Raw genomic sequence first — 24,750 nt, 5'->3', positions numbered from 1 at the left:
GGTAAACCTCCTTTCCGGGTTCCAGTTGCAGCTTTCATGCCATCTGACATTTCCCAAGATAATCCTCTAACTTCTCCCTTGTGGCTTCAGGGAACTTCTCCCTTGTGGCTTCAGGGAGGCCTGCTAGGTTTCTTTTACTTACAACCAACGCAGCCTTCATTCAGATGGTTGTATTAAAGCAAAGCAGGTAAGGATAGAGAGACTTGGCCCGGAACCCTCGGGAGCATGCCATGTGACCCTGAGGGAGGGTGAGGGGTGTCGCAAGGGGAAGGTTAAGGGCGCAGAGAGCTACCCAGCTGAGCGGGAGGAGGCCTTACTTTAAGATCTCCGGGCCGGCAAACATCATCAGGTCGTGCACAGCCTTGAACAAGAAGCTCATGAGGAAGTAGGGCCCGAAGGTCTTGTATAACACCTTGAACAGGGACGGGTCCCGATCCTCCTGGGGGGACTTGACAAGCAGAGCCTCGGCCTCCTCGTGCACATCTACCTTGGAGCTCCCTCTCGGCTTGGCGGCATCCTTGGGGGAGTACACGATCTTCACCGGCTGCCTGGAACACGGGGAGCAAGGGGCCGCGGTGGGGTCTGCCAGGCACTCAGCCCACCGGCTGAGGGAGGGTCAGAGACGTGCCCCCCACCCCCGACCAGGGAGGCCTGGCCAAAGAAAACCAGCCACTGCAGAGACGCAGCTTAGCACAGGGATTACGACCACAGACTCAGGCTCCCTGCCAGCTGTCGGACTTTAGGCAAGTGCCTTAACCCCTCTAGGCCTTAGTTTCCTCATCTGTACAACGGGGGAAAAGGAGGACCTGCCTCACCTATACGTGACTCAATACAGGTGAAGGGCACAGAAAACTGCCAACTCCGAAATGACCTACAGAATCAATGCAATCTCCATCAGAATCCCAGCTGGCTCTTTAGAGAATTGGATAAGCTAATCCTGAAATTCATATGGAAACTCAAGGGATCCAAAAGAGCCAAAACAATCTTGAAAAAGAAAAGCAAAGCTGGAGGATTCACATGTCCCGGCTTCAAAACTTACTACGAAACAACCATAATCAAGACAGGCACAACGGGGGCTTCCCTGGTGGCACAGTGGTTAAGAATCCGCCTGCCAACGCAGGGAACACAGGTCCGAGCCCTGGGCCCGGAAGACCCCACATGCCGCAGAGCAACCAAGCCCGTGCGCCACAGCTACGGAGCCCACAGGCCACAACTACTGAAGCCCACGTGCCTGGAGCCCATGCTCTGCAACAAGAGAAGCCACCGCACTGAGAAGCCCCTGCACCGCAACGAATAGTCCCTACTCACCACAACTAGAGAAAGCCCAAGCGCAGCAATGAAGGCCCAACGCAGCCAAAAAATAATTTATTTAAAAAAAATCTGATAAGAGACTCGTAACTAGAGCAAATGAAGAACTCTTACAACTCAATAAAAAAAAAAAAGACAATCCAACTTTAAAAGGTGCAAAGAAGACGCGTGAATGGCATAAGCACATGAAATGTCGCCTAACATCTGAAGTCATCAGGGAAATGTAAATCAACACAAGGATGATACTGGGGCGGCTATCATCAGAAAGCTAGATAACAATAAAGTTTGCGAGGATGTTGAGAAATCTGAACCCTCCTACATGCCCCTGTGATGTCCCCTCCCACTTGGAACAGGATATTGCAGACACGATGGAGAGACAGCGTCACGTGCAAGATTAGGCTGCAGAAAACACCGTGGCTTCTGTCCTGTCCTTTGTGGGTCATTCACTGTGTGCAAAGCCAACTGCCAGCTCATGAGGACACGCCACCAGCCTCCTGGAAAAGCCCCCATGGTGAGACCTTGCCACCAGCCAGCACCGTCTCGCCAACCACGTGCAACGTGGAAGCAGATCTACAACCCCGGTCAAGACTTCAGAGGACCGCAGACCCTGAGCCAGAACCAACCAGCTAAACCCATCCCAGACTCCTGACCCAGAGACCCTGTGTGAAACAGTACATGTTCATTCTTATTTAAAGCTGCTACATTTGGGGTGACAAGTTCTGCAGCAACAGATACAGCTTCCCTCTCCCAAAATGCAGTCAGAGCAACATCCTCAAATGGCCAGATGTGGGCTCCATCTCTGAAATGTGCGCCTGAGCTTCATCCCCACCCAACCCTAACATTCACAATTTACAAAACTCGTCCACAGCATGAGCTCACTGAACAGCATTTGACCCAAGGACTCTCGCCTCTACCGTCTATGCCACGGCTGACCACCTGGACCACCTGAAATGCCCTCCTGGAGACCACAGCCTCCCCACCTGTCCTGCTCCCACCCCCCTCCGTCCCCACTCCAAACCGTGGGCACTGGTCTGGGCTCCGTCACGTCTGTATCCTTCCCCTCGATGCTCCAAACCCCAGGAAAGGGCCAGAAACAAGGGAATCACCCCCAACCCCCTCTCCTCCATGCTCCCAGGTCCAGTGAGGCGCCTGTTGTGTCCATCCCACTCCCGGGATGTGTGTAGTCACCCACCCACGCTATCCATCGCCACGGCCTCTGACCCATGCAAGTGACTGTCGCCGGGGCCTCCTGCCCGCTGCCCCCATTCCCTCCACTCTCGCTCCCTGACAACCAAGTCCCCGCACAGCAGCCAGTGGGACCCTCCTAAAGTGATCACCCCAACCTCCACTCCACTGCTGGCCTCCCACAGCCTCCAGAACAAAATCTAAACTCTGGGTGAGGCTGCAGAATTTCCCATGGCTGCGGCAGCAAATTAACACAAACTCAATGGCTTGAAACACAAATCTGGGAGTTTCCCTGGTGGTGCAGTGGTTAAGAATCCACCCGCCAATGCAGGGGACACGGGTTCGAGCCCTGGGCCGGGAAGATCCCACATGCCGAGGAGCAACTAAGCCCGTGAGCCACAACTACTGAGGCCACACGCCATAACTACTGAAGCCCGCACACCTATAGCCCATGTTCCGCAACAAGAGAAGCCACCACAATAAGAAAGAAGCCTGCACACTGCAATGAAGAGTAGCCCCTGCTCACGGCAACTACAGAAAGCCCACGCAGCAACAAAGGCCCAACACAGCCAATAAATAAAAATAATGTTTAAAAAAACACACAAATTTAACATCTTTTAAAGTTGTGGAGGTCAGAAATCAAAGGAGGCTCCAGACATCTCTGGGACCTGTCAAGCTGTGGCAGTCTCCCTTCCTAGCCATGGAAGAGCATATTCTCGTTTACTGGCAAAACTGTCACCAGTTAATTGGTATCAGATTCTGACTCGCACACGTATCACTCTTCACTTCAAGAACCTGGAGGGTCCCAGGTTATTGGGCAAACATCTAACTACCGTTCAAATGTTTCTAGGAAGCTGAACTAATTGTTCCATCACCCTGGATGATGGAAAACATAACAAAATATCAAGATATCCAAAGCTGTATGGGTGAAGTCTTATTCAGCATCCCGTAGTACACTGCCAACCATGACTTTAAATCTCAAGTATGGTATTTAAATGGAGACTAAAAGAGTGCGTCCTTGCTATATAAATAAGATGCTTGATTTGTACAGATTTAAAAAAAAAAGGAAAAAAGAAATCTAAGGTGGGCCGGCGGGCTCCAGGGGAGAATCTGTTTCCACCTTTTTCAGCTTCTAGAAGATGCCTACACGCCTGGGCTCATGGCCCCTGCCTCCACCTTCAAAGCCAGCAGCTCAGCGTCTTCTGCCCTCCCACCTCCTGTCTCCTCCTTACAAGGACCCCTGTGATTGTTACATCAGGCCCAGCCCGGTCACCCAGAAGTCTCCCATCTCAAAACCCTGCACTTCATCAGCTCTGCAAAGTCCCTTTGCCATGTCACACATTCACAGGTTCCGGGGAACAGGATGTGGACGTCTTCGGGGAGGTTCTCGTTCCACCAACCACAGAGGATTATTTCTGGTTCTCCTGTTGTCACTGTCACCGCGTAAGCTCTTTCCCTCCTCACTTTACTGACTTCCCCTGAAGCTGGGATTCTGGCGGGGATTTCTAGTATGATTTCATTCGGCACACACACGCCCTCCTGGAAAGCACAAGAAGGCAGGGCGGGGGCAGGGGACAGGGAGGGGCTCAGCACCCCCCTCCCACCCCCGTCCACACTCTCCACCACGTCCTAAGCTGGGCCCTGGCCCTGGGCCTGCGTGGGCTGCCAATGACCCACGGCTATTTTCTGCGGCCAGGAGATGGGCGGCCAAAGGGCCAGGGAGAAGGTCTCGGGTGGGCAGAGAGGAGGAAGGCTCAGGCCTGGGTGGAAGGGACCAGCTACGGCCAAGTCAGGAGAGAAAAAACATCCAGCAAGCAAGAGGGCCCAAGGGCAGCAGGCGCTCCTGGAAGGCGAGGAAGAAAGCAGGGCGTGTGAACAGTCTGGCTGGGGAAGAAAGGAAAGTTGGAGAGAAAAGCTCTGAGTCAGGAGGAAATGGCCCAGGGCAGGGGACCAGGAAGGGGTGGGGAAGCAGGAGGCAGGGAAGAAAAAGGAACGTGCTCACCCCAGGGATTTCAGCATGGGCAAAGGTGCCCATCGCTCCCCTCCCCCCACCCCCGTGCACACTCTGCTCCGGGCCGGGCACTGGGGAGCGCCCCACCATCAAGCAGCTTCTTGAAAGAAATGGATCAGCCTGTGTGAGGGGGGCCATCATGGGAGCTTCCTGGAGGAGGGGACATCCGGCTGAGACCTGCACAAAGACACTTGGGGAGAGAAAGGGTGCTCTAGGTGAGGGGAACAGGATGAGCGAGGCCTGGAACGAAGGGATTTTGAAAAGAGGTGCGGCGGCCCTTCCAAGAACCTCAGGTAACCAGAGCAGGGCTGAGAGAGCAGACTGGGAGGGCCGTGAGCCAACCAGAGGGCCATGCGGCGGTACTGCAGGCTTTGCTTGTTATTCGTTAAAGAAATAAGATCTCCATATCCGTGAGAAATAAAAGGATAAAAACATCCACCTAAAAAATACTGGAGGCAGGAAGGAGTTGAATGGGAGGCTGAAGTGAGAGCGTTGGCTTCTGCGGTACCTATCGCACTGTATTTCTTCATTAAACGACTAGAAACACCAAAAAAAAAAAAGAAAGAAGAGCTCCAATGTTGTGGCAAAGGCAAACATCTCAAACGTATAAACATCATAGCTCAATCAAAATTCTAGGTTTTCTGGATGCACTCTGAGCATGGTCTTCGATCCACCATGCCCAGTGTAGCACAGAAGGGCAGACCTGACCTGCGACTGCAGAGAAGGGATTGTACACCCTTAACGCACATTTTCATTCTCCTTGGAGCTCACGGTATGTGGGAGAGCAGTTTTGGAAACCAGAGACGGGCATGGCAACCGCCTCCCCACCGCAACCTCCCCAGCCCGGCAAGGCAAGTACAGCCCAGCGGGATTCGGACTGTGCTGAGCACAGATACGAATGACTTGAGATCGCCCTCCTCCTCCCCCCCTTTTTAAAATTTACCTATTTATTTATTTATTTATTGGTTGGTTGGTTGGTTGGTTGTGTTGGGTCTTCGTTGCTGCACGTGGGCTTTCTCTAGTTGCAGGGAGCAGGGGCTACTCTTTGTTGCGGGGCGAGGGCTTCTCATTGCCGTGGCTTCTCTTGTTGCGAAGCATGGGCTCTGGGCTCACGGGCTTCAGTAGTTGTGGCACATGGGCTCAGCAGATGTGGCTCACGGGCTCAACAGTTGTGGTGCACAGGCTTAGTTGCCCTGCAGCATGTGGGATCTTCCCGGACCAGGGATCAAACCCGTGTCCCCTGCATTGGCAGGCGGATTCTCAACTACTGCACCACCAGGGAAGTCCCATTCCTCCCCTTTTCGTTGTTGTTGTTGTTGTTGTAAAGTGCTTTTGTTTCTCAGAAACAGGCTGTCAAGGGGGTTTCTCACCCCCCTGATATCACAATGCCTGGGCCAGAGACCAGACTCTCTCTGACAGACAGGACCACCCCAAAGGAAGGAGATCCTACCAGGCACCCACGTAGGTGAAAAGCCTGCCCGAAATCACCTACATCTGTGGGTTTTGTTTGGCTGCGCTGGGTGGTTTGCAGGATCTTAGTTCCCCAACCAGGGATCAAACCCGTGCCCCCTACAGTGGAAGCACAGAGTCTTAACCACTGGACCACTAGGGAAGGCCCCCAAATCACCTAAATCTAGACTCTAGCTGCATCTTCGGCATAAATCCATACAAAAGGTGTATTTGTGTGTGTGTGTGTGTGTGAGTTTAAATATACCTCGATTTTTTTCAGAAATGCAGTAAGTGTGCATTTTGTTCAGAAGTTTACCAAGCATGAATCACCACTTCGTAAACCCCTGTCCATGAGGGTGATAATGGTTCTGGTCTCCAGAACCAGCAGACTGGGTCGGTTGGGATTTGCAGCAGCCGCAGAGAAGGCTCCGCTTGCGCACACGCAGCGATTCTGCACCATCTATTCTAGCATGTGCCTAAGCGTTTACACAGATCCTTCGCCTTTTAGTTTTCCATTAAAGTCTAGCAAGAACATTTTGTTGATTTTTAAAATAAGATACATGGGGAGGTTATTTTTATAGATCCCCTTAAAGTACATTTAAGGAGGTGTTACAATATCTTTATTATTCAAGGGGGCAACGGATATGAAAGGTTAGGAACCATAGCTTAATACCTGTATTTTGGAACGTTTTGTTTTCTCTGTTTTTTGTTTGTTATTTGCTGTTTGCATTCCTTTATGAAACAGACAACTAAGTAAAATGGTCACCCTTTCTTTAAACACTACTACTTTTTTACATATTGCTTTATTGGAGTATAACTGATGTACGATCAAGTGCACACATTTGAAGGGTATGATTCGATGTGTCCTGACATATTTACACACCTGTCAGACCATCAGGGAAACCAAGGTCAGGAATATACCCATCACCCCCACAGAGCTGTCCTCTCTGTGATTTCACCCTCCCACCTCACTCCCTCCCCCGACCTCAGGCAACCACTGATCTGATTTCTGTCACTACAGACTTGCTTTCATTTTCTGGAATTGTATATAAATGGAATCACCTAGTATGTACTGTTGCCTGGCTTTCATTCACTCAGCATGATTTTTCATAGAGATTTTCATGCTGCTGAGTGCATCAGCAGTTCCTCCCGCTGTGCTGCTCAGAAGTGTTCCCTTGCATGGCTACACCATGATGTGCACATCTATTCACTTGTTCATGGTCATCCGGGTTGCTTCCAGCTTTGGCCATCACAGAGCAAAGCTGCTATGAACATCCTGCACGAGTTTATGAACGTACATCTTCAGCTCTCTCGGGTATACACCTAGGAGTAGTATGGCTGGGTGGTATCATAACTGACTGTTTAAAAAACCGCCCAAGTCTTTTCCAGAGCTGCCAAGCCATTTTACAGTCATGCCAGCAGGAACCACAGTCCAAAATGGCCTTAACCTATGGGAGGCCATAAGTGGAGAAATTTCCACTCTATTTCATGAAACTCAAAATCATCTGATGAAAATAAGTGAAGCACTGGATTTTAAAACCCAAAGGTCAGGAGAGCAGGGGAAGCAGCTCAGACCTGATTCCTGAGAGCAGTCACTCGGGGGTGAGGAGAGGAGCTGGGGGCAGGTTGCAGGGAGGCTGAGACCCGAGGCCAAGAAGCCAAGGCAGCCTTCCTGCCCAGGCCATGGTCACCTGCTCCTGGGAGCCCCAGGGCACCCAGCAGCCCAGAGCACAGGACTCACCCCTCCCCACCTATGCCCACGGGGGTCACAGGGTCGGATGTGGCTCACGCCTCTGGGAACAGAGCCAGTGACCCGTCTCGCTCCAAGATCCACCTCCCCCAGAGCAGCCCAACTGGCTGTTACAACAGAACTCAGGACATGCCACTGCCCTGCGTAAAACCCACCTGTCTTCTCACTGCATTTGGAATCAAACCCTAACCCAGTCCCATGGCCCATGAGACCCTGCAAACACTTCCCTTACTTTATCTCCTCCCATCCTCCTCACCTCTCACTCCACTCAAGCCACACAGGCCCCCTTGCTGCTCTGTAAGCATGCTACGCTCACCTCTACCTCGGGACCTTTGCACTAGCTGTTCCTGTGAAACCGAAAGCCCTTTCCCCATCCTTGCACGCGGCTCACTCCCTCCTTTGACATGAATCTCTCGGCTCAGAGAAGCCATCCCTGACCACCGAACCCGCGTCAGCTCTCGCTCTCGCCCTTTGTTTCCCCATTTTAATCTCATCATCACACCTGACACTCTTCCAAGTTTCTCAACAGCGTGTGACATCCAACGCCCTGTGTCCCACATGGAATGTACGTGGCACCAAACAAGGAGCCTGCCTATCTTGTTCCACTCTCTGAACCCCCAGGGCCTAAACCATGCTCAGCACATCAGCAGTGATCAGCTGTATCTGCTGAACGAATCAACGAAGGGCGAGGCCCGGGACGGAGCTTCACGTTGTATGGCCAGTCCTCTTCCCAGGACGCCTCGCTGCCAGCCTCTCCCACAACATGTGCAGCAACCGGCTCACTGGCTGAGCCCCAGGGGACAGCAGGGTGGGTGGCCCCTGCCACCCACTGTGGGAAGGAGGTAGGGCCAAGCGGTCAGAGAGGCTTGGGTAACTCAAGCTGAGGATGCAGCCTTCTCTTTCAGGAAGGAGGCGGCAGCCACCCTGCCTCTGCCTGAGAACCTCTAACTGGGTCATGAACATGGGACTCGGCCAGAGCTGCGTGTGCACAGAACACGGGCCATCTCCTTGCGACTCTCGGCCACAGGAGCTCAAGCTCAATCCACTTCCCGTGGGACACCTTCTCCTCTGTCCATGGCCGCCCCGAATGGGCCACCACACCATCACGTGCTCCTCCGCTGATGTCCTGGTGCCAGCAGCACTGATGTCCCACATTCCCCCCCAAGCCCGGGCCTGACTGAAGACCTAAAACTTGGGCGCTCCTGCCACGGGTGAGGAATCAGACCTATAGCCTGGGCCTCTCTCCGGGGAGGCCAGCTGCTCTGTGAGGCCACACACCAGGCTGGGCCCTCGTCAGCCAGCCCTCCAAGGTGGACAAAAGGCCCAATCCCATAACGACAACACACGTAATGACACCATCCCCTGCCACCAAGTCCCTCGTGATTTCTCATCTGGCTCCTCTGCACACAGGATGCATTTTACGTCCATGTCATGTCCTGGTTGAACTAGTGCTGTTTTTCTTTCTCACTGGTGCGTAAGTAGTGAGGCATCGCACGACTGATGACGTCTTAGATTTGATATGAAATAAGGTATGTGCTGGGGAGGCCCTGGCCTGATTCCCCAAATAACCCGATGACAGAGAGTCAACCCTGACGTAAACCATGGACTTGGGGTGAAAATGCTGCAGGCTCACGGGTCGTCACCCATGTGCGCCTCTGACGGGGGATGCTGACAGTGGGGGAGGGGTGCACCTGTCTCTGCACCTTCTGCTCAGAACTGCTGTGAACCCAAAACTGCCCCCCAAAATAAAGTCCGTGGAAAAAAATAAAAAAATCCAGTACAGCTCAAATCACCCTCGACTGGGGCCTCTTAGGCTTAACACCTCCAGAAGCAGTTGACGTGGCGTGCTGAACCAAAACATTTAAGAGGAGAGCATGACCCCTCAGGATGCCCAACGCTCGGAGAGGAGCAGGGAAATGAGACTGACTGGGGGGGGCGGGGCTGCACGACCAGGCACACGCGCGCCGAGGGTCACAGCAAACAGCATCGTTGACCCACGTGGCATCTGTCTCTCCTCTTTTCTACCCAGACTGCCTCAGCTACTTGCCAGACTCCACCCCATTCTGCAGATGAGCAAGCAGCGGCTCGGAAGAGGGAAGCAGCCCGCCCAGGGCCACGAGGCTAGTAAGTGGCGGCACGGCCACCATCCCGCGCGGTGGAGGGCCGGAGCCACCGGAGGGCCCTCGTCCGTGTCTGGCTTCCCCGGGGCAGGACACCTGGCACTTACTTTCTGGACCTGCCACATTCCTTCTTCCAGTTCTTTACCAGGACGGGCACGACTTGTTCAGACGTGTCCTCCTTATTCAGGGACCAGAGGTCAGTGCTCTCCAGGGGCCGGCGGTAGCCCTGGACCATCATCCTGTGGCCGAAACACAAGGGGGGAGGCGATGAGAGTCAGGAGGAGGAGGAGGACGACCCTCCCTGCCACTGCTGCCCCGGCAACCAAAGGTGGCCGCGGCTCGGGGATATCTCAATATGGATGGACATGCGGACACATTAAATCATTACTCCTAATTCTGTTAGGGCTCCCAGGGAAAATGGCCTCGTTTTTAGAGATACGTACAGACTATTTAGGAGGAAAACAGCAGGATAGCTCTAATTTACTTGTAAAAAAATTGGGAGATTGGGATTGCCATATATACATTACTAATAAGAAAAAAATATCAAATTGTGCAGTTTAAAAATATGCAGTTTATTGTATGTCAACCATATCTCAATAAAAGTTCTTAAAAAAATTTCTAAGGCTAATATAGCAAAGCATTAACCATCGTTAAATCAGGTGATGAGTGTACTGAGGTTTATCAGACTAGTCTATCTGCTCAGAACCCTTTCATAATAAAAAGCAAACCTAATACTTTAACTTGTTATTTTGAAAGATTTCAAACTCAGAAAAATCACAGGAATCGTACAAAGAATTCCTGTCTACCCTTCACCTAGTTCACGACTGCTAACATTTTACGTGTGCTGTATCTGTCTCTGTCTCCAGATACGCACACATGCCAACACATACAGACAGACCTCGCAGATATTGTGGCTTCGGTGCCAGACCGCCATGGTAAAGTGACTATCGCAGTAAAGCGGGTCACGGGAATTTTTTGGTTTCCCATATTAAAGTTATGCCTATACTATCCTATAATCGATTAAATGTGCAATAGCATTATGTCTAAACAAAGAAAAACCATACAGAGCTTAACTTAAAAATATATTATTGCTAAAAAATGCTAAGCATCATCTGAGCCTTCAGCGAACCACAGGAATAACATCAAAGATCACGGATCACAGATCACCATATAAACATAATAATAACGAAAAAGTTAGAAGGATTGTGAGAATTACTGAAATGGGACCCAGAGACACAACATGAGCGAATGCTGTTGGGAAAATGGCACCAACAGACTCGCCTGACACAGGGGTCCCACCAACCTTCAATGTGTAAAAAACACGGTATGTGCAAAGCATAACAAAATGAAGTATGCCTCTATCTTTTTTCTGAACCATTTCATAGTAGGCTACAGACTCTACACACCTTTACCCCTAAATATTAGTGTGTATCCCCATAAGAGAAAGGCCATGCTCCGATATAACCAGAGTACAATGACCAAAATCAGAAGTACGAGCCTGGCTGGCATGCCCTGCAGTCCATATTCAAAGTGTACCGATTCTTTAATGAAAAAGAGTTAAGAAAAATATTAAACTAAAACAAAACAAAAAAAAACAAAAAACAACGTTTGTAAAAAGTTTATAAAGACAAGGAAAAATGCTTGGGGAGGAGGAGGGATTTAAATAACCCCCAGCAAGACGCTGACAAAAAAAATGTGCAAATAAAAGGAGGGCGAGAAGGGGGTGTACTGAGCTGCGGAGGGCGGCTGCCTCTGGCACCCTGTTGCTGTTGGTCCACGTGTGGTTCTCTTACCCACTTTTCCCACGGTGCGCGTACCCTATTTTTCTCACGGGGAAAACAGTGCCAGTGATAATAATACACCTCATGCAAAAAAAATAGCCAACTCCGAAGCCGAGCCACGAGCGTGCAGCTTCTTGTCCAGGCCGGGCACCCACAGAGCTGCGAGCTGTCCAGGTTTACGCAGGGATCACGTGAACCTGGGGTCGGAGCCTCTGAGACCTGGGCCCGGGGCCGGCGCACTCCGGACACAGCCCTGATGGAAACGGCACGGGAGGGAGAGCGGGGCCCCGGCCGCACACTTGTGGCCCAGCACCCGCCCCAGGTCTGGGGGCCGGGACTTACCCTGTGATCCACCAGAAGGTGATCCGGGAAAGGAAGGAGGCGCTGGATTCTGGGCAGGGATTCTAGTGGAGAGAGAGCACAGGGTGGGGAGCAAAGGGGAGATGGATGGTTAAACTCTCACCTACGCCAGCGCCAGGCAGGGGCAGCCAGCTGACTGCCCCTCCTCCCGGCAGACCAGCAGCCACTCTCACGCCACTGATTCGCACCCTAAAAAGGTTTTCCCTCCTGAGCCCCAGAGGCCTGGAAAGAAACACCTGGAAGCCCCCTGGTTTTACCTAGCGATTGTTTCCTGAGTGTCTGCTCCGTGTAAAAATAGTAAATGCCTCCCATACCTGTCTTATCTTACATCCCCACAGCAACCCAACAAACATGGCCCGACTGTCGTCCCGGTGTTCGTTTGTTCGTTTATTCAACAAATTTTTATTGAGCATCTATAATGTAGCGGGCACTGGACAAGGTACTAGCATTACCCCATATCCTCACAGAACCTTGAGTGCAGTAGTGCTACTATTCCTATTTCTTTCTTCCATTCGTTCATTCAGCAAATACTTTCTGAGCACCTACTATGTGCCTACCACCTGTACACAAATCTGAACAAACAGACATAACCCTAAACTAGAGTAATAAAAATAATACCACCTGCTAACACTCTCTGCTAGCTAGCTCTGTTTTAAAGGTTTTATGCAAATTATCTCATTTAATCTTCACAACCACACTAAGAAGCAGGTAAAAGCGTCCTCCTCATTTTGTAGTTAAAGAAACTGAGGGGCAGAGAAATGAAAAGACTTGCCCAGGGTGCCACAGCTAGAAGCAGTGGAGACAGAATGTGAGCCCCAGACAGTCAGGGTCCGGAGAAAGACACTATTCAAATGATCATGGAACAAACACAAAACTGCAACTGTGACAAGGATGATACCCTGAAGGCAGGTCAGTATTACCAGTGAGATCACTGGTACCTCACTGGACTGCTCTAGTTGACAGAGGTCAGGGAAGGCATCCCTGAGGAAGACGTTCAAGCTGGGGTCTGAAGAGCGAGGAGAGGATAACTAAGTGAAGGGGAGAGGCAAGCCAGTCCCAGCAGGGCACCTAGCATGTGCAAAGGCCCTGTGGTAGAGGGGAGCATGGCTGGCTTCAGGAAGCGGGGGCCTGAGCAGTCTACACTGGAGGCCACATATGGAATTTTGGCCTCCATCCCAAGAGAACCTCTTTAACAGAGTCACAAAGATGAGGTCCAGTTCAATGCCACACAGGCAAGGAATGCATCACCAGCACAGAGCCTCTGGGACTGCACACGAGGGCCACTACATTCAGGTCTCAATCCTGAAACACAAGCGTTAGTGGTGGTGGGGTCACCGGGCAGTGACGAGACTGTTAGCCAAGGGCGTCGCTCTGCATTCCAGCATTTTGCAGAGATGAGGCGCCAGGGAGTCCAAGGAGGGTACGCACGCTACCCAAGTGGTTGTCCACCCCGGCTAAGGGCAAAAAAACACCCTATCTGTCTCGCCCCTCAGAGATGCCGATTTAGCTACCTTGGAGTGGGTCCAGGCACTTGCGTTTTTGTTTTGTTTCTGTTTCCAACTGCCAGAGTCTCCTTGGCCAAATGGCTGGGCAGGAAATGTACAAGATAAGCCCAGAACATCTTGTCATACCCGACAGGAGGAGGGTTGGTAAAAGGGCTCAGAAGCAACCAGCAGTGGCTCCCACGAGCCCAGAAAGGGACAGTTTGAGCTGCAATACAGAGAGTAAGTCAAAAGGACTGAGACACATCACACATGTTTAAATACACAAGTTCATCTCGATACAGGAAAAGAAGAAAAACCTCTTGGTGTCACTGATGAAAAGATGCTAGTGACCAAGCTGTTGTTTTGAAACAGAAAAAGGAAAGAAACAAGCATTTGTCTACGACACCAAAGGGGGACCCAGGAGATGAGGGGAAGTGTCTTTGCATAAAATGGTCCAGCTAGCAAATGAAGAAGGAATGATGTCACGTAAGAGGCTGTAACACTCTGCAGTCACAGTGGATTTCTGGAATACTTGATGATGTTAAAGAATTAGTATGTTTTTAGGCCATATAATGGTATCACTGTCGTATGGCTTAACATCCTGATCTCTCAGATTTTATTGTGGAAAGTTGGAGAAGGGTATCCACGAACGCTACCATGTTTATAACTTTTCGTGAGTCAAGCTATTTCAAAATAAAATGTTCTTAAAAATTGAAGGTGCCTTATCTTTCAGAGATGCAGACTGAAATGTTCACATGCAATGCAGGGAGAACAGCCCGTGGCAGTCGCCATACCATGTCCACTTCTGTACACGTCTGAAAGTTCCCATTATGAACGTCTTCCCCAGTGAGGGAAACAAGAAGCCTGGACTGAGAACCACCAGGCTTCACTCTGCGGCCATGAAGCACAGGGAAGTTCCAGTCCTACCTGCCCCAGAATCACCTGGGGAGCTTCATAAACACAGGTGCCAAGAGTCCCAGCCCAGACCAACTAGAGCACGCTCTCTGGGAGGTGGGGCCCTGGCATCAGTATATTTTTAATCAGATGCAGCTGGCCCACAGCCCTACATTCTAAGCCAACCTAAAGGCAGATGGCCCTGGGTTCAAATCCCAGTTCTGCCATTGTCTAGCTGAATGACTTTGGGCAGGTCCTTTCACCCTAAAGTCTCAGTTTTCACATCTGGGACCTGGAGGTGTCCGTCCTACTGCTCAGCCTACCTCACAGGACTGCAAGGAGGGACAAGTAAACTACGCTGAAGCTGGAATTTTTCCAACCTAAGGTGGCAGCATTATTCCTGGAGGAAGTGGTGGTATTTGCTTTGTAGGCTGGTTTTTCTTCCGGAAGTGGGTGGGTTCCCTGATATCAGGGAATCACTAACGCACTTCAACTGCAGTCCAGTTCCTACCCACTGTGAAAAGCTAAGGTGCTGACAGAGAAGCAGACGGGGCGGGACACAGATGGCAATGACTCATTTATTTCTTAAGCAAATACTGAGGGCAGACCTGCTTATATGCCAGGAGGCAGCTAAATACATCCAGGACTGAGCTGCACACGAGAGACAGGGGAGGTCCCTGTTCCATACTGTCTTCCACCTCGGAAGAGAGAGACAGTAAGAAAACCAAGATGCAAATAAGCATATAACGACAAACAAGAGCTGTGACAAAAACAAAACAGGGTTGGGGTGGGGGGACCCGGGGGGTGGGGGCGCCTATGGGTGAAGCAACATGAAGCAAGGTGGTTAGAGGGAGGTTTGAATCCCAGTCCCGCCACTTTCTAGCTGAGGGGCCTGGGCCAAGTTACTTGGTGATGCTGAGGTTAGCGCAGCGCTGAGCGCTTGCGACAGAGACCACGTGGTCTACAAAGGCTAAACAATCTACCATCTGCCTCTTTACAGAAAAGGTTGGCTGACCCCTGCTTGCATCAGACCTCACGACACCAAAGATGGCAGTTCTCAAGAGGAGGAACTAGAGCTCAAATGCCAGCCTTCTGCCTCCAAATCCAGCCTTCGTTCAGTCTTAGCATCAACCAGAGTCAGCCCTGCACAAGGATGCCCAGCCGAGGGGGGGAGTGGACTGAAGTGCAGCTGGTCCTGGGCCTGGGGGGCAGCAGGGCTGTGTCGGCTGGAAGGACGCAGGGCCTTTCTCAAACTCATCCACCCACAGGGGGCCAGACGCCGTTCCTTTTTCTAATCTGCACAGAGGCCCGGTGCAAACTGTCAGGGTGTCAGGCTTATACACACAGGGGCCTCACAAATTCGGGCATTGCTTCGAAGTCAGCAAAGCCCAGCTATGGGTCCAGAATGAAGCAACCTAGACTTATCATGGTCATTTCGTAAATATAGGACACACATCACTATGGTGTGTACCTGGAACTAACAGCATTGTAGGCCAATTATACTTCAATTAGAAAAAGAAGGGGTGGGGCGGGACATGTAAACACGGGATTCTGATAGGTCTGCAGGGAACAATATGTACAGTTGTTATAATGATATGAACACTAATTGCTGATATAACTTGAAGTCTGATAAAACTGGGGAGAGAGGATAGGAAGGAGAGGTGGAGGTATCCAATCTTCATCTCAACATTTATAAACTTATAAACTTAAAAAAATTGGGGCATTCGCTGGCAGTCCGGTGGTTAGGACTGCGCTTTCACTGCTGAGGGCCGGGGTTTGATCCCTGGCTGGGGAACTAAGATCCCACATGCCATGTGGCTCAGCCAAAAAAAAAAAACCCCCCAAAAACTGCTTTTTTCCTTTCCTTTCACTCTATCTGTATGAGACAAGAGATGTTATTAACTAAACCTACTGTGGTAACTGTTTCACAATATATGTAAATGAAACCATCACAAAGTGTATTGAAAAGCAAGGAGATTATGTCAAAAAATGATGTATTTGTCTTTTCTAAAAGTTAATTAAAATAAATTCTACTGTCAGAATGCAGATAATTTTTGACTCACCCTCCTATATATACATCAATAAAATTTTTGAGCTGGAAAGCTTACAACGATTAAAAAAAAAAAACAATGCTGCACACCTGAAACTTAATCAAGTGATGTATATCGATTACCTCTCAATAAAACGGAAAGAAAATATTGAAGCAAGCTGTCCGCTGTGTAACTGAAGGTGAATTCACTCCCTTTATATCCAACTGTACCCAGACGAAGTCCCACGCCTGAGACGGTAAGAAATGATGGCTGGCCAGGGGAGACTAGTCCTCATGCAGCCTCTGGATACAGTAAGGCTGGGTGAATGTTTCCATTTCTAACGTGCACGACCCAGGAGCCTCCTCAGGTCCATCTCCCCAGCCCTCCTCCCTCCCTGGACCCAGACACAGATTCTCAGATTATCGGAAGGAAGCCACATCGGGCCAACACTAGGTCCCGTCACCAGCACAGGGAGGAAATTATATTAGTTTGGGAGCCAGGTTCCGGAAGCCCCTATCTGATATGAGAGGCCTTACGTGGTAACAGACAATTAGAGTTCTGAAGTAGTCAAGAACTGATAGTTAGAGAAAGAAGAGAAAAAAAAGGAGGCCACCATATGAGGGACCCTGGCAGCATCCCATTCAACCAAAACCAAGCAGAACTTCAGCCTAACTCACGAGGTGGGAAAGGAAGGGCTGCCTGCTCGGGGTTTCTGGCCTCTGAGACTGAAATGGAATAACTCCTGTCCCAATCTCCCATTCGGTTAGAAAAAAGGAATAATTCAGACAAGCCCTAGCTGAAGGCGGAGGAAGAGGAACAGGAAGGTTTGTGCAAACACAGAGCTGCATTCTTTGGCATCTCGACCTGGTTCAGGGTGATCTGGCCAGAAAACATGAGGTTTATTATTTATTCTTATTTATTTATTTTGGCTGCGTCGGGTCTCAGTTGCGGCATGCGGGATCTAGTTCCCCAGCCAGGGACTGAATCCAGGCCCCCTGCATTGGGACCTCAGAGTCTTAACCACTGGACCACCAGGAAAGTCCCAGAGACCATGAGGTTTAAGCTAATTTGGTACAACAGCCCCCAGACACTGGTTCTCTGAGGACTGGTGACCCATGACCTCACACGGGACACTCTGAGGACCTTGTCTGGGCCTTCAGCATTCTGGCCTTTCCGTCAGAAACTCTCTGGGTCCCCACCCACTTTTTCTGGTTTTGATTCTGCTTTTAGTTCAGTTTTCTGCCGGTTACTCCAACTTAGCATGCCTAAACGCCCAGCAGTAAGGGATGTGAGAGCAGCAGTGCAGCTCAGACCAGGAGTTCTCAAACGGGCTCCACCACTAGCATCCTTGGTGCCTGGGGGGGTGTTAGAAATAGAAAGGCTCGGACCCCACCCAGACCTACTGACTCAGAAGCCCTGGGGGTGGGACACAGCAATGGTCTGTGTGCTAACAAGCCTTCCAGGTGATGCCGAAGCCTTTTCAGATGTGAAGGGCTCACGGTCCAGCCTTGTGAACTGAGGCGACCCTACACCACCCTGACCCTCAGTGTCCTCATCTGTAAAATGGGGGGAGAATCACAGTTCCGCCTCAAAGTTGGGTTGCTTTGAGGATTAAATAAGTTAACTGTATTTATTAACACAAGGCTGCTATTACTATTATTATTATTGTTTGGAACCATGGGTCCAGCGTGTGACACTGGTGTTCTTTGTTGCCTCTGCTGCTTCTCAGCTGGGCAAAGCTCCTCCGGGCACAGGACCCCAATTTCTTCTACTGCAGCACACACCGTGTGTGCTTTTCCCATGAACTGGTTCATTTTCTCTTCCTGGTTTTTGATGCTCTGCTACACACAGGGCCACTGTTCAGGACAGCCTTCCTCTCAACCTGCCTGGACTCTGGCAATGGCTTCCCAAAGTGCCACCAGCCTCATGCGTCCTCCTTTCAGCCAGAGGGAACCTCCAGAACACTTCCAACCTTCGTGTGTCACCCCCCCAGCTGAAAAACCTTCCATTCGATCCAAATTCCAAGTCCATAGAGTGACACCCAATTCTACCCTTGATCTCTCACGCTCAGCTGCCTGGCCCCTCCAACCCAGCAAGGCAGACGTGCACGCGGTTCCCAAACACCCACAAGCTCCATCACACCGCTGCACCTACCCACACGCTGCTTCCACCCCACGGGCCCCTTCCCATCCACCCTGCAGCCTTCAACCTTACTGGCCGGACTGAGGCATCCCCGCCTCCAGATGCTGCCTCTGGCGCCCCAGGCTGAGTGAAGGACGGCTCCTCGGGCCCCCACAGCCCCCAGCACTTCCCTGCCTTGAAACCCCACTGTCCATCCCGCAGCGGTGGCTTCTTTGCCCACTGCCTCCTCCTCCATCTCTCCCAAGAGGTGGCCAGTGTCTGTTCATTTCTAGGTACTCAGAGCCCAGCAGAGCCCCTGGCACAGCACTGAATCACTAAGTGACCGAAAGCACAATGGAGAAAGGAATTAAAAACGGAGTTTTCGATACTCTCATTAACAGTCTAAGCCCAGCAGTTGCCTCTAGGCTGCAAGGGGTAGAGCCTGACCATGAAGGGGCAGGCGGGGACCTTCTGGGGTCCTGGGAAGGCACTGCATCTTGATAGGGTTTTGAGTTACTCATTTGTCAGAACTCATCAAATGGTAACTTAAGATTCAGGAATGTCATCATATAAATTTACTTCTAAGAAAAAAAAAAAACAAAAAACAGAACATAAAGAGACACCGAGCTCTGGCTAATGATTTACATGATGAAGTGTGTGGATGAAGGATACTAATGTATTTCAAGGTCAGTTTTAAATACCACAAATCTTAGCCAGCCAGCTGGCTGGCTGGCTAGGTAGATATGGGATAAAGCAAACTTAGCAGAATGTTACCTCGTAGAATCTAGCTGGTCGGTAGATGGGGAGTAATCCCTGTGTCTCTCAACTTGTAGGTTTGAAATGTTCTTAGTAAAATATTCCATTTTTTATGAGCAGGACTAAAAATACCTCTTACACCAAATGAGCTGAGCAGTTTTTAAGACTGTGCTACACCAGCGCTTTTCAACCGTGACCCACCCAGGGATCCTGTTAAAATGAGAGCCTGAGTCAACAGGGCTCGGCAGGCCCGAGACTCTGCATTTCTAGCGAGCGCCCGGGGGATGCTGATGCCGTCGGTCCGAGGGCCTCACTCTGAGAAGTGAGGGTCTACGACCTGCGACAGGTGCCCCTGATGCCCCCAGCTGCCAATGGCAGCCCCCTTCCCGCACCCTCCGCAGTAGCCTCAGGGCCAGCAAGATCAAAGGACCAGAGGCCACGGACAGGCAGGAGCCCCAGAAAGCCAGCGAGGCCTGCTCAGCCCAGGCCCAGGGCCTGACGCACAGAGGGGAGCAGCCCCGCCAGGAAGCAGGGCCAGGACCCGGCTGAGTCACGCATCGGGCACAGGGCCAGCTGGGGAGCACGGCGGCTAGGTGACTCAGCAGGCGGGGGAAGGCCGGCGTTGCCAGTCCCCAGGCAGGCCCCGCCTGACCCTGGGCTTGGCTGACCGCTCTCTCTGAGGACAGACATGTGACTGCTGCTCCGAGGACGGGACAGTGATGGGGGCTGGACGCGCCCCACCTTCCAGCCTCTGCTGCGAGGGGGATGGCGAGACAGCAGAGCTGACACCTAACGATGTCCTCCTCCCCAGATCACAGGCCTCGGTTCCGGGGCCAGGAAGGGGTGCAGCCAGCATCCAACCGCGCCTCAACCCATTTCCAAGAGCGGGACACTGAGGTCCTGAAAGGAGGATCAGCCTGCCCAAGGTCAAATCCAAAAGTCACATGACCTGATTCCCAGCCTTCATTTCAATTGTAGTCACACAGTCTGCTGACCTGCCTAACAGGGCCACAGCTTCCTGGGCGCACGGCCAGGCATCACCTGCCACCCCACACGCTCTTCTTAGTGAGACCTGGCCGCCCCCTGGGTGTGCCCCCAGCCCTTGCACCCAGAAGACCCTCATGATTGCCTCGGTCCGAAGGGGATGGCGGGAGTGACTCTATGTGACTCTGGGACTGGGTCCTAACAGGTGACACAGCTTCCACGCTTGGAGACCAGCCGCCACTCTGTGAGGAAGCCCAGCGGCTCGAGGAGACCACGTGGGGCCACCAACCCTGGCCTCCAGCTGGGGGCCAGCGCCCTAACCACCCCACACGTGAGCCAGGAGGCCTCCCAGCCGCCATCTGACTGCGACTGCGGGAGAGCCCCTGAGTGAGAACCGCCCAGCTGAGCCCAAGCCAATGTCCAGGCCTGTGAAACGTAACAACAAAGTACTGCTGCTGTTTTTATGCCACTAAATTCAGGGTGGCTTGTTATGGAGTAACAGGTAAGCACAGCAGGGCATGGACTACATATTTTTCAACGCTGCTGTGTCCCCAGAACCAAGCACAGCATACAACTGGCGCTTAATACATATCTACTGAAGGGATAAAGGGAAAGGGGTGCAGGGGAAATTAAAGCCCAGGGTCCGCCTGACTCCAAAGTGAGGCGCTCCTTCCATGACCACGCTGCCTCCACCATCAGATTTAGGCTGTACGTCAGGACCACCTCTCTGATCCTCGATTCCCACAAGAGAAAAAGAATGGCTGGGAGAAGAGTCGGGGTGCCAGGGCCCCGTGGCCCCAGCGTGGCAGAGCAGGCCCCACGCCCGGGAACTGCAAGAAGCACAGCAGGAGGAGGAAGTCAGCTCTATGAGTCACCCCGACGCATACACACCCAGAAGAGAAGAGAGAGAAATTTCATCCAGATCCCAGAGAGGACCAGAAATCAGAAACTCCCCATCAAGCGTCAGGGACGGTCCACGGGGAGAGGCAGCTTCTCAGGCCCCACAGGGAGCCGCAGTGTCAGGAGATTCCCCCCGTGGGGCTCGGTTTACCCCCGGTGTACCCCCAGGTCTGCAGCCCCTCAGGGGGTGTGACTTGTTCGGTGTGATCCCCACCTCCACAGGACAGCCTGATGTCTAACGTTTCCGACGGGGCGCTCCACGGCCACACCCCCACACCCGTGCGCACCAACGCCGACCAACAACGGCCACGCGGCCGGAGACCCCCGAGCCCTCCTCTGTGCCAGACGGGGCTGGACGCCCTGGGTGCTCACGCACAGCTGCTGCCCTTGTGCACTTTACACACATGCAAAACACACACACACATGAACAGACAAAAACACACAAAGGCACACGTTCATACACCCCTACACACACGTGCAAACATAAACGTGGACACGCACGTACACACACCACACGCACACACAACTGTGTGCCTAAGCACACACACATACACACACAGACACACACACACTTTGCTCGTTTCTCCAGCCCAGCTCCTCCCAGAGCAGAGAGATGGGAGAACGGGGTCTCTCTGAACACACTCTAGGACACGGGTTTCTGAAGCGCACGCTGGGAGTTTCCGCTGCCTCCTCTGAGCCGATGCCCACAGGTCTTTTCATCGGCCACAAAAGCAGCCTCAGCCTTTTGCTGAGGTTCAGGCCAAACCCAGCAGGACCACAGCTGAAAACTGCTCCTACTGCAATTTCATCCGTGAGCAGCTGACTAACCATGAACAAAGCATCAAATGAATGCTCCAAAGGCTTCCCATCTCTCTTGGAATAAAATCCGGACAGCTCACCTGGCCCACAGGTGACAATCCCACCTCTTGGAGGCCATCCCTCAGCCCCTTCCCATCTCCCTCCTCCAGCCACACAGCCTTTCCTGCTGTTCTGGCGACACTCACGGCAGCTCTGCCCCAGGGCCTTTGCACTTGCCACCCCTCTGTCTGGAACCTCTCCCCCTGGGTATTTGCTTGCCTGGCTCCCTCGCTCCTTCAGGTCTCTGCTCCACGGAGGTTTCCTGGAGGGATGGGAGCAGGTGTGGGCTTCTCTGATTGCTCTTATCAAAACCGCACATGACCCCCAACCTACATCTCCACCTTCTTTCCCTGATTTTCTTCTTCCCAACCTGTACCACCACCTGGCTGATAGGATATATACTTGGGTCCTGGGTTACTGTTTGTGCCCCTGCCCGTGAAAATGTAAACCTCAAGTGGCAAGAACTCTGCTTTATTCACTGCTACAGCCCTGTACCCAGATCAGGGCCTGGCACTCAGCACCAGACGGAAGGAGTGAGGGAAAAAGGGGGAGGAGGAGGAAGAAAAGGAGGATGGAGGGAGGGAGAAAGCAGAGAGCGAAGGGTGATAAATAACTGTGTTCCCTTTCCTCCTACCAGCAGAAGAGTGGCCATCCCCAGCCCACCCACGGATATCCTTCTGCACAAGCAGGATTTCCCTCAAACTGACAGAAGAGACCAAGGGTCTCAAACTCAAAGCCCCCAGGGGCTGGGCACGTACGTAGGTGAAGGAAGCAAGACTGCCTAATGCAGCAGGGAGCAGTGGGGACCGCGACAGGAAACCAGGGCAACGCTCCTCAAATCTGGCCAAACGCTGCCATGTGGGATAACGGCCCTATTCTGCCAGAACTTTTCATTTTTCCAGGAAACCTGGGGAGTTAGAACTTCTGTGAAATTTCCCGATTTTTAAAAGTTCACTCACACTGTCTAAAACCACGATGCCAACCAAATGAGAAAATGAGCTGGAAGACACAGCAGCTGACAACATGAATCAGAGTCTCTCTAAGGAGAGACCCCCCAGCCACGCCTACGGCTCAGTTTTCCCATGGGTGAAGTACGGAGGATGATGCTACTGTCACTAGGTGTTCGGGGAAGATAGAAGGAGCTCCCAGATGGAGGATCCTGGCTCAAATCAACGTAAGCCGGGCTGTGTACTCTCTCTCGCACACACACCTGCACACACATGTGTCACTGTGCTCATCTGCGATCACACTTACGGGATCGTTGACGGTTTCGGAGAACAGGGGTGAGCGGTCTGAGAAGCAGGACAACACCAGCTGGATCAGCACGAGGGAAAAGTAAATGTAGAAAGTGACATCTCGAAAGAGGTCGACTTGGGCATCCTGAACAGGAGGGAAGGAAGGAGGAAGACAAGATCACTTTCTGGAAGCAGCCTGCAGAGGCCGGGCGGGCAGGCCACAGGCCCAGCAGCAAGCTTTCCCACCCTGACCCTCCCGCCTGCGGGATACAGAAGACGGGCAGTTACGTCACGGTGTGGTCCACGCTGCCTGGTCAGGGCATCCAACACGATGTGGGGAGCCCCAGGCTTGGGGAGTGGAACAGACCTACCTTCAAGGCCTGGCTCGGCTCATACCGGCCGTGGGACTTCGTCAACGTACTTAACCTCTCTGTGCCTCAGTTTCCCCGTCCACCAACAGACTAGTGGTTCCCGATCGGGGGTGATTTTGCCTCCCAGGGAACATCTGGTAGTGTCTGGAGACACTTCTGTTTGGCGGGGGTGGGGGGTGTACCTGCTGGCACTGCCCCTAAACATCCTACAAAGCACAGGACAGCCCCCCACAACAACGACATCTCTGGCCCCAAATGTCAATTCGTGCTGAGGCTGGGAAACCCTGTCGCGGTAATTGTGAGAAGTCAGTAAGACTATTCACGAAAAAGACGCAGTCCCTGGCCTGGCACTTTGAAACCATGAACTCAGTAAATGTCAGCTGCCATCACTATGAAAGACGGCCTGAAATGTACACTGCAAGCACTCAAGAAATGTTCAGTCACTCTCCCTTCCTTTGCCTCATGCCTGTTCCTCATTTTCCCAAAGGTGACAGGGAACAATGGGACAGGCTGAAAGGGCACACACTCTGCAGAACTCCTAGGAGCAGCAGACAGCAGTGGACGAGAGCCCTTTCCCAGCTGGAGCAGCACCAAGGCAACATGCGGACAGGTCCAGGGTCCCCAGGAAGCAGCCACCCGGCAGACACTGCTCCCCACGAGAGCCAACCTGCCCGGCTGTGACCGCTGACAGGGGCTCAAAGGGTGGCGTGTGCATCTGCCCGCAGCTCCCGCCCCTGGGAGCGACACAGACACACGGGGCGCTGAGGAAAGAAGGTTCCGGAACAAAGGCTGCACAGGGGAGGGAAATCCCCGGGAAAGAAGAGGGGCCTGTGCAGTAGCCTTCCCCTGGGTCCCGTGGAAATGCATGGTTTCCACAAAAGCCAGAAAGAACGAGCATCTCCCAGGAGCCGCTGATGGAAGACGCAAAATGAGGCCGCACTTACCGGTTTTAAGGCCGTCATGATTTTGGATCGCAGGATGGCGAGGGCACACAGCACGGCTATGAGCCAGAAAGTGAGCATGGTCCCTGAGGACTGGGCTCCCTTCCTTCTCTCGACCTGAATTAGGAAGGTAGCAAGCAGCTGGAAGAGAGAAGCAGACAACAGGAGTCGTCAAGAGAAGGCGAGGTCCCCAAGGCCCCCCACAGTCTGGG

The 24,750-nt window shown here is 52.2% G+C and overlaps 1 protein-coding gene and 1 non-coding gene across 3 annotated transcripts in view; one reads left to right on the top strand and one right to left on the bottom strand.

Annotated features, from left to right (window-relative positions):
* The window catches only part of ABCC1 (ATP binding cassette subfamily C member 1), a 132,823-nt gene that overhangs the window by 62,289 nt on the left and 45,784 nt on the right, over positions 1-24,750 (bottom strand). For both annotated transcript variants that reach the window (XM_057750672.1, XM_057750673.1), the window contains 5 exons: positions 24,542-24,679; positions 23,246-23,371; positions 11,947-12,008; positions 9,931-10,062; positions 318-548 (listed from right to left, as the gene is read on the bottom strand). In XM_057750672.1, the coding sequence (XP_057606655.1) occupies positions 318-548; positions 9,931-10,062; positions 11,947-12,008; positions 23,246-23,371; positions 24,542-24,679 (689 nt within the window). The remainder of the gene's footprint in view (positions 1-317; positions 549-9,930; positions 10,063-11,946; positions 12,009-23,245; positions 23,372-24,541; positions 24,680-24,750) is intronic.
* Positions 3,143-3,274, top strand: LOC130829556 (small nucleolar RNA SNORA24). The gene has a single exon (XR_009047580.1). It is a non-coding gene; the product is annotated as a small nucleolar RNA SNORA24 (small nucleolar RNA).

The sequence above is a fragment of the Hippopotamus amphibius genome, chromosome 9 (genome assembly GCF_030028045.1).
Source record: "Hippopotamus amphibius kiboko isolate mHipAmp2 chromosome 9, mHipAmp2.hap2, whole genome shotgun sequence".
In the NCBI taxonomy this organism is placed as follows: Eukaryota; Metazoa; Chordata; class Mammalia; order Artiodactyla; family Hippopotamidae; genus Hippopotamus; species Hippopotamus amphibius.
The sequence above is the reverse complement of the archived record's forward strand: the minus strand, read 5'-3'. Positions and strand labels throughout refer to the sequence as shown.